The sequence below is a fragment of the Bos taurus genome, chromosome 28 (genome assembly GCF_002263795.3).
Source record: "Bos taurus isolate L1 Dominette 01449 registration number 42190680 breed Hereford chromosome 28, ARS-UCD2.0, whole genome shotgun sequence".
NCBI classification, from domain to species: domain Eukaryota; kingdom Metazoa; phylum Chordata; class Mammalia; order Artiodactyla; family Bovidae; genus Bos; species Bos taurus.
Window position 1 is genome coordinate 10,484,934 of NC_037355.1, and position 16,978 is coordinate 10,501,911.

Below are 16,978 nucleotides of genomic sequence, written 5' to 3' on the forward strand. Positions count from 1 at the left end.
AGATACACATGGAAATTAAAAGAATGATAAAAGTGGCTTTAGAAATTATAAAATGAAAAATAATTCAATAAGTGGTAGAAGTAAGTACTATGGACATGCTTTGGGGGGAAAATTGATAAAAATTAATGACAGCTAAATTCTTTACATCAAAATAAATCCCAAATGAAATATCAATAGATAAAGTTCAGTGCAAAAGAAAGAAAAAATGAATGAAAGTTAAAACAGGATTTGACTTTTGAAATAATAACAATTTTTTAATGGGGAAAGGGGTTTGTATGACATAAAACCTAGGACTCATGCAAGCACAGAAAATTACTTTAAGATTTTCCTTAAAGTTTCTTTTCAAAGGCAGATGACAAGCTAAGAAAAACACAATGCTGTAACAAAGAGCCAGTTTCCGTAATTTATAAAGTCTTAATCACATCCAGAAGAAGAAAAACAAGCAAACTATATGACTAGGTACTTCACTGTAAAATAATTTGGGGTTGTAAATATGGAAAGATGCTCAGCTCTATCAAAAGTTTAAGAATGCAAATCAAAACAATCAGTTGCCTCCTGAAGACTGTTAATACCTAGAGTTATTGAGTTGATTGACAAAGTGGCATCTTCATGAGCAGTAGTAGGAAGTTAAATTAACAATTTTAGAGAAATTTTATAATGACTATCAGATTTTTAAGTGCATTAATCTTTGACTTATACTCGTGTCCCACTGCTATTAACTGATCTAAATTCATTCATAAATATGTCTGTATATTCAAGGATATTAGTTGCTATCACAAATTGAAAATAATATAAATTATAATCTATAGGGTCCTAATTAAACATGGTAGATCCATATAATGGAAAAGTATGTAGCTTTTTCAAATAATAGATAAGTTTGAATATGCTAATATGCAAAGACATACAAATTATACTTAAGTGGGGAAAAAAAGCAAGATCCTGAACAGTATTGTGATAGAATCCTAACATACAACATCACACACTCACAAAAATGTATATATTAGATATGTCGGACTATGTATATGATTTTTCTGGAAGGATACATAAGAAACTGTTAACAAGGGTTCTTAAAGGAATTAGGGACACAGATAAAGGAGAGAGAAAACTTATACGCTGGCAGACTGCCTGGTCACTAGTAATAACCTTCACCAGAGTTGCTAACACCTCCTTTCTGCTTCTCCACATCCCTACCCTGCCATTCCAGGCCCAGGGAGGAAAGTACTTTAGACATCCTTCAACTCCTCTTCTGTGGGCTGCCTTTAAAACCACATTGTCTGTATCCCATGACCCTGAAGACTTGGGGTAGCGGCTGGCCAGAGGCAGGCAGGGGAGCGGAGGACTGATGGAGGCAAAAAGACACAGAGAATAAGTATCAAGGGCAGGCATTTGTGCCTACACTGACCCAGGGGAGATTCATTAATATTCCAAGAGAAACACCACAATGGTTCTAAATCTCAAAATTCACAAGCCTCGGGTCATAAAGTTTTTCTGGAGTCATTCAGTCCCAGCGGGTGTGATGCTCAGTGAACCCCTCAAGATTGATGGAAAGGAGGAATGGTTTCAGACGGGGATATGCAGTGGCCTGTCACAGAGTGGGAACAATATATGACTTAGATTCCCCTCTCCCACCACAGCAAGACCACCTCCCACCCCTGCTGCCAAATATCCTGGACCCTCCTTGTCACATCATGGGTCATATTTGACCCTAATTAAGTTGTGCTAATGGTATCCTTAGATGACTACATTTTGAATTTTGCTCTCAGAATGAATTTCCATTGCTTTTGTAAATTTTGTCAATGGACTTATTATGAGAAGAATCCATGCATTATTTGAACAAGAGGTGGGTTAGGAAGACCACTGCCTTTATCTGACTGATTTTACCCAATGACATGACATAGGTATAAAGAAGGTAGAGGAGTTTGCCTCACCTGCAGATGAGGAAATAGGCTTGTTGATCTTTTCAACTATGGGCTTGGAACTGAGCTACAGCCAGGATTTTGTTCATTTTGAACAATCTCTGTCCATATAGACTACCTCTGACCAACTCTGTTGTAGGTATTTCTGTCTCTATACAGAAGAGTAAATGTACCTTGCCTTGGACTGAGGCGAGGTTGGAGGCATCATAGTTTTCATCTTAGGTGTTTCTTTCTTACAGAAGAAAACTCAGTTCCAAGATACAAACCATACCTCAGTTCCTACCTGTCTTGTAACTACCTACTGCTGTCAATCAGTTGAACCAGACAAGAGTCTGAGTAGTTTCGCACACATTCAAATCCAGCTGATTGGTCTTAATAACTGTGGTGTCAGAGGCCACATTATCTAGAGTAACCTTTCAGTTTTAGATCTAAAAAGTGAAAGTCGCTCAGTTGTGTCTGACTGTTTGCAACCCCATGGATTGTAACCTGCCAGGCTCAGTTGTCCATGGACTTCTCCAGGCAAGAATATTGGAGTGAGTTGCCCTTCCTTTCTCCAGGGCCATTCCCTTCGCTAGGGGATCTTTCCAACCCAGGAATCACACCAGGGTCTCCTGCGTTACAGGTGGATTCTTTACTAGCTGAGCTATGAGGGAAACTCTTTAGATCTGAAAACCCCTTTTAATTTGCCTCTTAGAAATGCTTGTGCAGGTAGATTTTGAAGAAGCCAACAGCTGTAGAGTTTATTAAAAGTGGAGGCTTAGTAAAACCAAATATCTAGCAAGACAAAATTACGGAGTAGGAAGTGGTTGGATTTAATTATTGTAATTCCCCTAGAGAATCCTTTCTTTATGCCAGTCTCCTTCGCATTTCTTTTTCAACAGGTGAAATCTCGTATGCTCACCTGCAATAGGTTTTCCTCACTCACGTCCTGTTTTATTGCTGTCACCCTGAGTTTTCATCTCTTTTGTTGTTTCAGGTCCCTTCTTTGGGTCTCAAGGATTCCCAAGGATTTAACTCACCCGTCAGCGTTTCATAACGTACAGCAGGTGGCACTGCGGCTGCAGTTTTGCAGACTTAGTGATGATTCATACTTAAATTTCTCTCCTTCTTTCTTTACTTATTTATTTAGGATCATGGTGTTTTGAGCCAGAGAATCTAATTAAACCAGGAGTAACCTGATAGAATTTGAACCTCTTTGCCATGAATGTAGGAGGAGAAAGTGAAAAGTAATCTAAAGTTTTAAAAGTTCAGAGCAAAAAGCAGATTGTAGCTAGGGAGACTGACATGTCATATATGAGGGCATTCATCACAAAAAGAGTGGTTTTCAGCCTCAAATGACTAGAGGAGTCACCAGGAAAAATCTTTGTAAATCCATAGATCTTCAAGACCAACCCCAGATCCCTTGAGTCAGAAACTGTAGGAAGATATAAAGACCCATGTATTTTGGAAAAAGCTTTCTAGGTGGTTGAGATAAAAAGTCTACTCCTAGGGAAGTAACCTGCTTAGGTAATTGTTCTAAATTACTTATTTTACCTTATCTTCTCAAGGAATAATTTTTCTCTAGAGGCAGTCTCTCTTTTTCTCTCCCTGTGTCTGTTACTCGTCCCTAGCCCTGCTTTTTTTCTTTTTCTAAGATAAAGATCTTATAAGGATCTTGCGTGCGTGTGTGTGGACCTGCTCAGTCACTTCAGTCCTGTCTGACTCTGCAACCCTAAACAACAAGGCAACATAAACAATGATTAACCCCAGAATGTATCAGTTTAGGAGGCAGATCAAGGGGGAAAGTCACTGAACATTAAATCCTGAGAATTAACAATTGCCCTGGCCTGGTCTGTGTAGCACCAGGGATCTTCCTTCCTCATTACTCAGATTTTCTGAAGTAGTAAATCTTTTTGCTGCCCAGCATTGCCCCTCTGGCTCCTATTATCGGGTTGAGCTGATTCTCTGAAAAGGAAGGTAGATGAAAGAATTTCCCTTTTCAGGAGCAGAATAATAATCTGAAAGCTGAAAGCCTTTCACCCCATGTGAGTGGGTGATCACCACATTTCCTTCTATTCTACCACAGCAGCCATCTCTCTGATATTTCTGGTGGTAACTTCCGATAATGAAGGAGAATGCTGGGAAAATCTGTATCAAAATTCCATTGGTGAATTGTGCATTTTACTTGTTTTCCTATTAAGAACTTTGGTATCTTATTGAGTCTAATAGATCACATCCACAAAACGCTACCTGTCTTTTCACAGAATGGCCATATTTTATTTTAATGAAATATGGTAGAATCCCCTCCTTAAAATTCTTAGTGCTATTATAGAATGAAGGTGAGCAGTGAGATAAGGATACTGCTGGAGAGGCTAGGTGGCTGAAGAGAAATCTAAAAAGAAGATATTTACCTCAGTAATTTAGCCTCATCCCATGGTCTTGTTTTCAACTTTAATATTTGAAAGTAAAAGTGGATCATTCGCCTGAAGACAGACTCATATTAACCAGACTCCTGAGTCAGACATATGAGTCAGAGTATTCACATTCCACTCATTAAGAGTTCAAATAATAAGCTGATAGTCTTTTTCCCATAGAAAAACTCTATTTGGGGAGCCAAATTGTAATCCAAAGTCTTTATCAGCAGGAATTAGCTGGATGATCTTAGTCACATACATGTCAAACAGGCAGGCCTTGGAGAGCTGTGATTCTAGGACCTGAATGGGGAACTGCAGTTGATCCACTGTTGACTCACAATAGGTGTTAGTGTGAGGAGTTAAAGGGCCAGAATCGGACACAGAGAAGTGCCAGACGATAGGCAGGTAGATTGTCCAAACTGAGGCCCAGGCAAGGGGGAGGGACAGATTGCAAACAAAGCTAAGGATGGAAAAGCCAGTAATGGATGGACTGTGCTGGTTCATTAAATAGTGAGCAGCTGCAATAGTAATTGTGTTCCATGTGGCCACAGTTAAGCACATGTGAAGATAGATTTGGAGAAAAACATATAGCCCCCAGTTTTTCTTAATAAAAGCAAGAAATTCATATGGTAAAAATAATTCCAATAGTATGTAAGAGTATATTAGGAAAATAAAACTTTCTCTTCCCACATATCCACTGTTAACAGTTTCAAGCACTGTTTTAGACAAATAGTTATAAGAAATTAATGTAGTATCCAAAGGTTTTTTTTAATTTATTTTTTATTGAAGGATAATTGCTTTACAGAATTTTGCTGTTTTCTGTCAAACCTCAACATGATTCAGCCATAGGTATACATATATCTCCTCCCTTTTCAACCTTCCTCCCATCTCCCTCCCCACTCCACCCCTCTAGGTTGATACAGACCCCTGTCTGAGTTTCATGAGCCATACAGAAAATTCCTGTTGGCTATCTATTTTACATATGGTAATTTAAGTTTCCATGTTACTCTTTGCATACATCTCACCCTCTCCTCCCCTCTCCCCATGTCCGTAAGTCTATTCTCTATGTCTGTTTCTCCATTGCTGCCCTGTAAATAAATTCTTCAGTACCATTTTTCTAGATTCTGTATATACACATTATAACACAATATTTATCTTTTTCTTTCCGACTCTGTATAATAGGTTCTAGGTTCATCCACCTCATTAGAACTGATCCAAATGCATTCCTTTTTATGGCTGAGTAATATTCCATTGTGTATATGTACCACAACTTCTTTATCCATTCATTGGTTGATGGACATCTAGGTTGCTTCCATGTTCCAGCTTTTGTAAATAGTGTTGCAATGAACAATGGGATACATGTGTCTCTTTCAATTTTGGTTTCCTCAGGGTATATGCCTAGGAGTGGGATTGCTGGGTCATATGGTGGTTTTATCCCTAGTTTTTAAAGGAGTCTCCATACCATCTTCCATAGGGGCTGAATCAGTTTACATTCCCACCAACAGTGCAAGAGTGTTCCCTTTTCTCCACACCCTCTCCAGCATTTATTGTTTGTAGACTTTTTAATGATGGTCATTCTGACTGGTGTAAGGTGATATCTCATTGTAGTTTTGATTTGTATTTCTCTAATAATGAGCAGTGTTGAGCATTTTTTCATCTGTTTGTTAACCATCTGTATGTCTTCTTTGGAGAAATGTCTGTTTAGGTCTTTTCCCCACTTTTTGATTGGGTTGTTTGCTTTTCTGGTATTGAGTTGTATGAGCTGCTTGTATATTTTGAAAATTAATTCTTTGTCGGTTGTTTCGTTTGTTATTATTTTCTCCCATTTTGAGGGCTGTCTTTTCACCTTGCTTCGAGTTTCCTTTGCTGTGCAAAAGCTTTTAAGTTTAATCATTTCCCACTTGTTTACTTTTCTTTTTATTTCCATTACTCTAAGAGGTGGGTCAAAGAGGATCTCCCTTTGATTTATGTCATCAAGTGTTCTGCCTATGTTTTCCTCTAAGAGTTTTATAGTTTCTGCTCTTCCATTTAGGTCTTTAATCCATTTTGAGTTTATCTTTGTGTATGGTGTAAGGAATTGTTCTAATTTCATTGTTTTACATGTAGCTGTCCAGTTTGCCCAGCCCCATTTATTGAACAGGCTATCTTTGCCCCATTTTTTATTCTTGCCTCCTTTGTCAAAAATAAGGTACCCATAGGTGTACGGGTTTATTTCTGGGCTTTCTATCTTGTTCCACTGGTCTATATTTCTGTTTTTATGCCAGTACCATACTGTCTTGATGACTGTAGCTTTTTAGTATAATCTGAAGTCAGGAAGGAAGATTCCTCCAGCTCCATTCTTCTTTCTCAGGATGGCTTTGGCTGTTCAGGGTCTTTTGTGTTTCCATATGAATTGTGAAATATTTTGTTCTAGTTCAGTGAAAAATGCCATTGGTAATCTGAAAGAGATTGCACTGAATCTGTAGACTGCATTTGGTAGTATAGTCATTTTCACAATATTGATTCTTCCTACCCAGGAACATGGAATATCTCTCCATCTGTTTATGTCATCTTTGATTTCTTTCAACAATGTCTTATAATTTTCTGTATACAGTTCTTTTGTCTTAGGTAAATTTATTCATAAATATTTAATTCTTTTTGTTGCAATGGTGAATGGGGTTGATTCCTTAATTTTTCCTTCTGATTTTTCATTGTTAGTATATAGAAATGTAAGTGATTTCTGTGTATTGATTTTGTATCCTGCAACTTTGCTAAATTCACTGATTAGCTCTAGTAATTTTCTGATACTATCTTTAGGGTTTTCTATGTACAGTATTATGTCATCTGCAAATAGTGAGAGTTTTACTTCTTTTCTGATCTGGATTACTTTTATTTCTTTATCTTCTAATTACTGTAGCTAGGATTTCCAAACCGTTGTATAGCAGTGGTGAAAGTGGACACCCTTGTCTTGTTCTAATCTTAGGGGCAATGCTTTCAGTTTTTCACCATTGAGAATAATGTTTGCTGTAGGCTTATCATATGTTACTATGTTGAGGTAGGTCCCTTCTATGCCCATTTTTTGAAGAGTTTTAGTTATAAATGGGTCCTGAATTTTGTCAAAGGCTTTTTTGGCATCTATTGAGATTATCATATGGTTTTTATCTTTCAATTTGTTAATATGCTTTATCACATTGACTGATTTGTGTATATTGAAGAATCCTTGCATCCCTGGAATAAACCAAATTTGAACATGGTGTATGAGATTTTTGATGTGTTGCTGAATTCTGTTTGCTAAAATTTTGTTGAGAATTTTTACATCTGCGTTCATCAGTGATATTGGCCTGTAGTTTTCTTTTTGTGTGTGTTGTCTTTGTCTGGTTTTGGTATCAGGGTGATGGTGGCCTCATAGAATGAGTTTGGAAGTGTTCTGTACTCTTCAATTTTTGAAAGAGTTTTAGAAGGATAGTCATTAGCTCTTCTCTGAAAGTTTGATAGAATTCTCCTGTGAAGCTATCTGGTCCTGGGCTTTTGTTTTTTAGGAGATATTTGAGCACATCTTCAATTTCAGTGCTTGTAATTGGGTTGTTCATAATTTCTATTTCTTCCTGGTTCAGTCTTAGAAGATTGAACTTTTCTGAGAATCTGTCCATTTCTTCCAGGTTATCCATTTTATTGTCATATAGTTGTTCATCATAGTCTCTTATAATCCTTTGTATTTCTGCATTGTCTGTTATAACCTCTCCTTTTTCATTTCTAACTTTGTTGATTTGATTCTTCTTTCTTTTTTTCTTGATGAGTCTGGCTAAAGGTTTGTCAATTTTATCTTCTCAAAAAATAAGCTTTTAGTTTTATTAATCTTTACTATTGTTTCTTTCATTTCTTTTTCATTTATGTCTGCTCAGATCTTTATGATTTCTTTCCTTCTACTAACTTTCAGGGTTTTTTTTTCCTTCTTCTTTTTCCAGTTGTTTTAGGTGTAAAGTTATTTTGTCCATTCAACGTTTTTCTTGTTTCTTGAGGTAGGATTGTATTGCTATAAACTTCCCTCTTAAAACTGCTTTTGCTGCATCCCATAGGTTTTGAGTTGTCATGTTTTCATTGTCATTTGTTTCTAGAAACTTTTTGATTTTCCGTTTGATTTCTTCGGTAACCTCTTGGTTATTTAGAAATGCATTGCTTAATCTCTATATGCTTGTGTTTCTTACAGTTTTTTTCTTATAATTGATATCAAGTCTCATAGCATTGTGGTTGGAGAATATGCTTGATAGTATTTCAGTTTTCTTAAATTTACTGAGGTTTGATCTGTGACCCAAGATGTGGTCTATCCTGGAGAATGTTCCATGTGCACTTGAGAAGAAGGTGTATTCTGCATTGGATGGAACTGAAGATATCAATGAGATCCATCTCATCTAATGTATCATTTAAGACTTGTGTTTCCTAATAAATTTTGTTTTGATGATCTGTCCACTGGTGTGAGTGGGGTGTTAATGTCTCCTACTATTATTGTGTTACTGTCAGTTTCTCCTATTATGTCTGTTAATGTTTGTCTTATGTATTGAGGTGCTCCTATTATGTATTGAGGTGCATAGATATTTACAATTGTTACATCTTCCTCTTGGATTGATCCCTTGATCATTTTGTAGTGTCCTTCCTTGTCTCTTGTAATCTTCTTTATTTTAAGGTCTATTTTGTCTGATATGAGGATTGCTACTCCAGCTTTCTTTTGCTTCCCATTTGCAGGGAATATGTTTTTCCATCCTCTTTTTGTCTATATGTGTGTTTAGGTCTGAAGTGGGTTTCTTGTAAACAGCATATAAATGGGCCTTGTTTTTGTATCCATTCAGCCAGTCTGTGTCTTTTGGTTGGAGCATATAGTCCATTTACATTTAAAGTAATTATTCATATACTTTTTCCTATTGCCATTTTCTTAATTGTTTGGGGTTGATTTTGTAGATCTTTTTTCTTCTCTTGTGTTTCTTGACTATATAAGTCCCTTTAACATTTGTTGTAAAGCTGGTTTGGCGGTACTGAATTCTCTTAACTTTTGCTTGTCTGAAAAGCTTTTTATTTTCTGCATCAATTTTGAATGAGATCCTTGCTGGGGACAGTAATCTTGGCTGTAGACTTTTCCCTTTCAATACTTTAAATATATCCTGCCATTCCCTTCTGGCCTGCAGAGTTTCTGCTGAAAGATCAGCTGTTAAGCATATGGGGTTTCCCTTGTATGTTACTTGTTGCTTCTCCCTTGCTGCTTTTAATATTCTTTCTTTGTGTTTAGTATTTGTTAGTTTGATTAGTTGTGACCAACCTAGATAGCATATTTGGAGAAGGAAATGGCAACCCACTCCAGTGTTCTCACCTGGAGAATCCCATGGACAGAGAAGCCTGGTGGGCCGCAGTCCATTGGGTTGCACAGAGTCCGACACGACTGAAGCGACTTAGTAGTAGTAGTAGTAGTTTGATTAGTATGTGTCTTGGTGTGTTTCTCCTTGGGTTTATCCTGTATGGGACTCTCTGCGCCTCTTGGACTTGATTTGACTATTTCCTTTTCCATGTTGGGGAAATTTTCAACTATAATCTCTTCAAAAATTTTCTCATACCCTTTCTTTTTCTCTTCTTCTTCTGGGACCCCTATAATTCTAATGTTGGTACATTTGATATGGTCCCAGAGGTCTCTGGGAGAAGGTAATGGCAACCCACTCCAGTACTCTTGCCTGGAAAATCCCATGGACAGAGGAGCCTGATGGGCTACAGTCCATGGGGTCGCAAAGAGTCAGACACGACTGAGTGACTTCACTTTAACTTTTCAGTTTCATGCATTGGAGAAGGAAATGGAAACCCACTCCAGTGTTCTTGCCTGGAGAATCCCAGGGATGGGGGAGCCTGGCAGACTGCCGTCTTTGGGGTCACACAGAGTCAGACATGACTGAAGCTACTTAGCAGCAGCAGCAGAGGTCTCTGAGACTGTCCTCAGTTCTTTTCATTCTTTTTACTTTATTCTGCTCTTCAAAAGTTATTTCCATCATGTTGTCTTCCAGCTAACTGATTCATTCTTCTGCTTCAGATATTCTGCTATTTATTCTTTCTAGAGTATTTTTAATTTCAGTAATTGTGTTGTTTTTCTCTTTATGTTTATTCTTCTAGGTCTTCTAGATCTTTGTTGATTACGTCTTCCATTTCTCCATTTTGTTTTCAAGGTTTTTGATCATCTTTACTATCGTTATTCTGAATTCTTTTTCAGGTAGTTTGCCTATTTCCTCTTCATTTATTTGGACTTCTGTGTTTCTAGTTTGTTCCTTCATTTGTGTAGTATTTCTCTGCCTTTTCATTTTTTTTTTTAACTTATTTTGTTTGAGGTCTCCTTTTCCAGACTTCAAGGAAAGTTGAATTGTTTCCTTGAAGAAGGTTAAATTCTTTCTTTCTTTTGGTTTCTGCCCTCCTAAGGTTGATACAGTGGTTTGTGTAAGCTTCATATAGGGTAGATTTGTGGTGATTTTTTGTTTATTTGTTTGTTTTTCCTCTGATGGGCAAGGCTGAGTAAGGTGGTAATCCTGTGTTCTGATGATTGGGTTTGTATTTTTGTTTTGTTTGTTGTTTAGATGAGGCGTCCTGCACAGGGTGCTACTGGTGGTTGGGTGATGCTGGGTCTTGTATTCACGTGGTTTCCTTTGTGTGAGTTCTCACTATTTGATGCTCCCTAGTGTTAGTTCCCTGGCAGTCTAGGGTCTTGGATTCAGTACTCCAACTGCAAATGCTCAGTGCTTGATCTCTGGTCAGGAAGAAGGTTGCACAAGTGGTTTGTTATGGCATTTAGTGAGATTAAAACAAATATCCAATTCGAGAAACCAAAGATGAACCCCAGACAAATGGCAGTTATAAAATCAGGCAAATAATTAAAATAATGGAATACACACACACACATATATATATACACCCATGAGCAAAGTCAAAATAGTCCAACAAAAATAAAGTACAGTAGATTGACCCAGCAAACAAAGGAAATAAAAAATTATGTTTACCAGTTAAGAACGAAAGCACAAACTGGAAAACAAAACTAAAGCATGGTGCTAAGTGGGAAATAAAGCAATAAAAAGAGAACTAGCAAATATGTGGAGAGGACAGGAAAGAAAAAATAGATATGCAGAGTTAAATAGAAGTAGATGAAGAAGATTTATATACATAAAAGATTAAATGCAAGGGAAAAAGAAGAGCAGGAAAGGCAAACAAAGGAATAAATGTAGAAGAAATTTAATAGGTTTAAAAAAATTAAAATTTAAAGTGACTAAAAAAGAAAAGAAAAAAAAAAGCCAGAAGAAAGAAAAAGGAAAAAAAAAAAGGAAAACTCCACAGAACTGCAAAATCCCAACACATAGGCAGAGGTTTATAACAACAATAAAATGTGTGACAATACACACATACACACACACACACACACACACACACACACACACACACACACTCGTAAATAAAATCAAAACAGTCCAACAAAAATAAAGTACAATAGATTGACCCAGCAAACAAAGGAAACCAAAAATTGTATCTACCATAACAAAACTAACCAAAGCACAAACTGGAAAACAAAACTAAAGCTAGGTGCCAACTGGGGTATAAAGCAATGAAAATAAACCTAACAAATATGTTGACAGGAAAGGAGAGAAAGAAAAGAAAGAAAGAATAGATATGTAAAGTTAAATAGAGGTAGATAAAGAAGATTTATATATGTTAAAGATGAACTGCAAGGGGAAAAGAATAGTAGGAAAAGCAAACAAAGAATAAATGTAGAAAAAAATAATAATAGGTTTAAAAACTTAAAAAAAAAAAAAAAGGAAAATTTCATAGAACTGCAAAAGCCCAACATAGAGGCAGAGGTTTATAACAAAAATGAAAAATATGACTGAGAAAAAAAAAAGCTCAAAAAGCTTAATTGGATTTCTTAGTGCCAATAAAATTGACAACTACAACATAAAGGGGAAAAAAGGAAAATAAGAAATGAAAAAAAAATCCAAAAAAATCCACAGAACAAGTAAAAAAATTAGAATAATAAATGTTTTTCTTGAGTCACTGCTGTCAGAGACCTTTCCCTCACTGGGAGTCACAGTCCACCTCACCTCCCTAGGACGCCATCCCACACTGTGCTGGTCTCTGGACCTGCTGTGGGGGCAGCTCAGATTCTAATCTTGTCCTGCTCCTGTGTGTTCTTGCTTCCAATGTCCACAGCTATCAGAACTAGTGTGTTTTCTTTTGTGGGAGCTCTCAATGGCCTTTTATATATTCCTTGGACACAGAGTCTGCCTAGTTGATCTTGTGGATTTATTCTGCAGCTTGTACAGCTGGTGGGAAAGTTTTGGATCTTCTTCCTTAACCACACTGCCCCTTGGTTTCAATTGTGGTTTTATTTTTACCTCTACATGTGAGTCATCCACTGGGCTTTGCTCCTGAGGCTGCCCTGGAGGACATGTGTTTGCCCCTGTGGGGGCCAGATGTAGAGATGGTGCAGCTGCTTGGGTCACACAGGTTCTGGCAGCACCAGGTACTCAGGGGGATTGGAAGCTAGGGCAGCAGGAAATATAGTGCTCTAGAAGGGTATGGCAACCAGTATTGGCCAATATGCTCCAGTATTCTTGCCTGGAGAACCCCCCTCCCTGACAGAGAAGCCTGGCAGGCCACAGTCTACAGGGTCGCAAAGAGTCAGACATGACCAAAGTGACCCTGCAGGCTTAGATGCAAGACATTTTTGCCTGTGGCAGCTCTGCCCCAGTGAGAGTTGAGCGTGGCTTGTGGGGACCCTGGGGGCACCAAGTGTGCAGGGACATGGACTGCCTCCCCTGCAGGAGTTATGGCCCTATCAGTCTTTTTTGAGCCTCTTGTAGCTGGCAATCAGAAGGCCTCTTTGACCAGTCTCTCTGTAGCTCTGCCCATTCAGCTGCTTCGAGGGCTCCCTTGCCTGGGGTCCTTCTCTGTTGTTCGGCGCATTGGCATATAGAGGGGGGGCCCCCCTGGCTGGGGTCCTGCTCTGTAGAACGGAGCGTCAGGAACTTAAAGGGGCACCCTGGGTGGAGTCCTGCTCTGTAGTTCAGTGCATCAGGCGATTGATGGGCCAACCTCTCTATTGTTCAGCTGCTGGTGCTAGCCTGTGGGGAGAGAAGCTATGGTGACGGTTCCACCCCCTATGCATGACTCAGCAGTATCCCCTTGCTTCCATGGCTGCCTGGCTTTCCTCCACCAGCATTTCCTACCCTGATCTCCTCCCTCACATCCCCTCAATCCATCTCTTCGTGGTCAACAGCAGCCCTACCACTGGGATTGCTCCACAATCCCTAAACTCCACCTCCCAGCCACTGTGCCTTCCAGGGGACCAGTGTTCCTGTCCGGGGTATGTATGGCTGCAGCAAGGACTGTGTGAGTTTCATTCCATTTAGGCTGCCACAGATTAGCTGTTTCACTCTCAACCTTAAATGTTTCTCCTCTGACTCAGACAATTGCCCTGATGTGGGGATTGGACCCCCTGCTTCAGTTCCTCCACCCGCCAAGGGCAGGTCCAATCCTACTAACACTCCTGTTTTTCCCCCTAGTTCCTTCATCCTACTGAGTTTTGCGTGGCTGTATATATTCTTTTCCACTGGTCAGGTATTCCTCCTCTGCTCTCAGCTGGTGTTCTGCATGCACTTCTGTGTCCGAAGGTGTATTCCTGATGTATCTGTGGAGAGAGATGTACTCCATGTCTACCTACTCCTCTGCCATCTTGTTCTCCCCCAACCTTAATTACAGTTCCTTGTCTTGACAACCATATCAGTGCTCTTGTGTTCTAAACCTAAACTCTAAAGGAGTCAGTTACTTTGTGTTCTAAAACCTACAGTCCAATGAAGACATTCTTTAATAACATCCCTGTTGGTGGATTTGGCCAGGCAGCAGCTTGACTGTGGAAAATACTGCCTTATTCCAAAAAGGCATTGAACATCCTTTTCAAAGGAGGTTAAAATTTGTCATGTAGATTTCAAAAATCATTGAAGAAGCTTCCTTCTTCTCTCTCTGGGTGATCCAGGTTTTCAGTTATCTATTCATTATATACAGGACCACTACCATCAAGAATGCAAATTGTGTGTGGTCTTCCATCAATATAGACTTGAGTTCTGAGTTTGAGCAAGCTCCAGGAGTTGGTGAACAACAGGGAAGCCTGGTGTGCTGCAGTCCATGGGGTCGCAAAGAGTCGGACACAACTGAGCAACTGAACAACAATAGGAGATCTCTTGACAGTTTAACCAAAATGAACAACTGAAAGGACACTCGGAATTTGGAAAACAATTTCTTTTTTGCAAGCCTTTCCTTCACTGCACCAAAAACAGTTCTTTCTTTTTTCTGCATGATTGACAATTATTCAGTGCAGTACATTTCTTTGAGGTACTTGATAGTTCCAAAACAACTTTAATCAACTTAGAAGAAATACATGTACATCTGAACACACAGCCAAGATGGCCTGGGCCTGTTTCTCACATCCAGGGCATATTCACTCACCCACACTGAGGAGCCTCTTGGAGCATCTCCCCAGAGGCTTTTTTAAAGTGTCTTCAAATCTTACTTCCAGAGACTAATTCAGTAGGTGATACTAGGAATTCAGAATGTTTAAACCTCTGGGAGATGTGGATGTGGAATTAAGTTTAGACACCACTGGTCTCATCAGGCTATCTGTATGAGCATTTTGGTGTTATCTTGTATTCTTTGCTTGAATTTGGTGCTCTGTAAAACTACTTGAGAATTTGAGGTGTATCTGAGCTGTTCTCCAGGAAACAACTGACTAGTCATAATTTTTCACTCTTCAGTCATCCCGAGTGAGTTTTAAGGGCCTATCATGTGCTGAACATTATTTAGGCACTGATGATAGAGGGCTCCCCAGGGTGCCAGTGATAAAGAATCTGCCTGCCAGTGCAAGAAATGCAAGAAACGTGGGTTTGATCCCTGGCTCAGGAAGATGCCCTGGAGAAGCAAATGGCAACCCACTCCAGTATCCTTTCCTGGGAAATCCCATGGACAGAGGAGCCTGGTAGGCTACAGTCCCTGGGGTCACAAAGAATTGGACACGACTGAGCACTCATGCAAGATGCAAGATGACAAAGAAGCAACCCAAGTAATTCTTCTTATAATGGGACTAATTATAATGAAATGAGATCATAAAACATCAAATGAAAAATAAGTTGGAGATACAAGTCTGGGATTCAGGAAAGAGACCTGAGGTGTAAACAGAAATATTTTATAATTACCACAGATGATGCTTAAGTATGAAACTAGAAAAGTTTCCTAAGGGAATGTCCTAAAAGAAAAAAAAAAAGAAGTCAGAGAACCCAATCCTGAGGATTAATTTATGAAGAGATAGGGAGATGAGGAAGAAGTGGCCGACGGGGCTGAGAAGAAATGACCAGAAATATAGGGGGGGGAACCCCACAACCAAGAATTATCTGGTCTGAAATGTTAATAGTGATGAGCCTGAGAAACCCTGCCCCAAAGCATTTTGCTACACCCTTTTTTCGGCAGTGACATTTGCAGCAGTACATATTGTTGGTTACTTTAAAATTTCAGTGTTAATGATGAGATGCTGTTTCTTCCCTGCCTCTCTCATTTTTCTTTATTCTAAAAATTAAAAACCTTTTTGCATTATGTTTCACATATGATAGATGAGGGGATGATAAGTCTGATTTTTTTCCTTGTTTTATTTCTAACATTCTATTCAGTTATACGTTGGACTTTTACTTCCCCATTCCTTTGTCTGTTATGCTCAAAAAAAATTGAACACTGCAATTAAATATAGTTTTGTGCCCCCTAGTATGATCTTAATGCCAGATGCATTTCCTGCAAAGTGTGTCAGCAGATGCTAAGCAGAGTATGCAGTACAGAGTTTTGTTTAAAAGACAGCAAAGTCAAGTGTTTGCATCACAATTACAAATATTGAGGCAAAAAGAGATGATGTAGAAGGCAAAGATTCTCATCATTTCCAGTGTGAAGATTAGGAGCTAGAGAGAACCTTAGGTGTGTTGAGTAGAAAAATGGGCAATGATCCTCCAGGTGGTGATGCCATTCCTTTCTTTTCCAGTGCTATATGTTCCACATGTATGTTGGAGTACGTGCTGGAGGGGGTATCGGTGATGAAATCGAAGATCCAGCTGGTGATGAGTATGAGATATATCGAATCATCTTTGACATCACCTTCTTCTTTTTTGTAATTGTCATTCTCTTGGCCATAATACAAGGTAAGCTCACTGAATGTCAAGAAGATCTAGAATCTGACCTACTTATTGTTGAAGCTGACATTACAGATAGGGTAAGACTGTCAAGTGTTTCCTGCTGCTGCTGCTGCTAAGTCGCTTCAGTTGTGTCCGACTCTGTGTGACCCCATAGACGGCAGCCCACCAGGCTCCCCCATCCCTGGGATTCTCCAGGCAAGAATACTGGAGTGGGTTGCCATTTCCTTCTCCAATGCACAAAAGTGAAAAGTGAAGTGAAGTCGCTCAGTCATGTCCAATCTTAGTGACCCCATGGACTGCAGCCTACCAGGCTCCTCCATCCATGGGATTCTCTAGGCAAGAGTACTGGAGTGGGGTGCCATTGCCTTCTCCTCAAGTGTTCCCTAGAAAAGCCAAATAGAACTTTTCCTTTCAGTGTTTCTTCATTGGAAATCTGTAGAGGGAAAAACAAAGAGTA

General features: G+C 39.0%; 1 protein-coding gene across 7 annotated transcripts in view; it reads left to right on the plus strand.

The window, feature by feature from the left end:
- RYR2 (ryanodine receptor 2) overlaps positions 1 to 16,978 on the plus strand; it is an 827,636-nt gene that overhangs the window by 793,586 nt on the left and 17,072 nt on the right. For all 7 annotated transcript variants that reach the window (XM_059882653.1, XM_059882647.1, XM_059882648.1 and 4 more), the window contains one exon: positions 16,371 to 16,527. In XM_059882653.1, the coding sequence (XP_059738636.1) occupies positions 16,371 to 16,527 (157 nt within the window). The remainder of the gene's footprint in view (positions 1 to 16,370; positions 16,528 to 16,978) is intronic.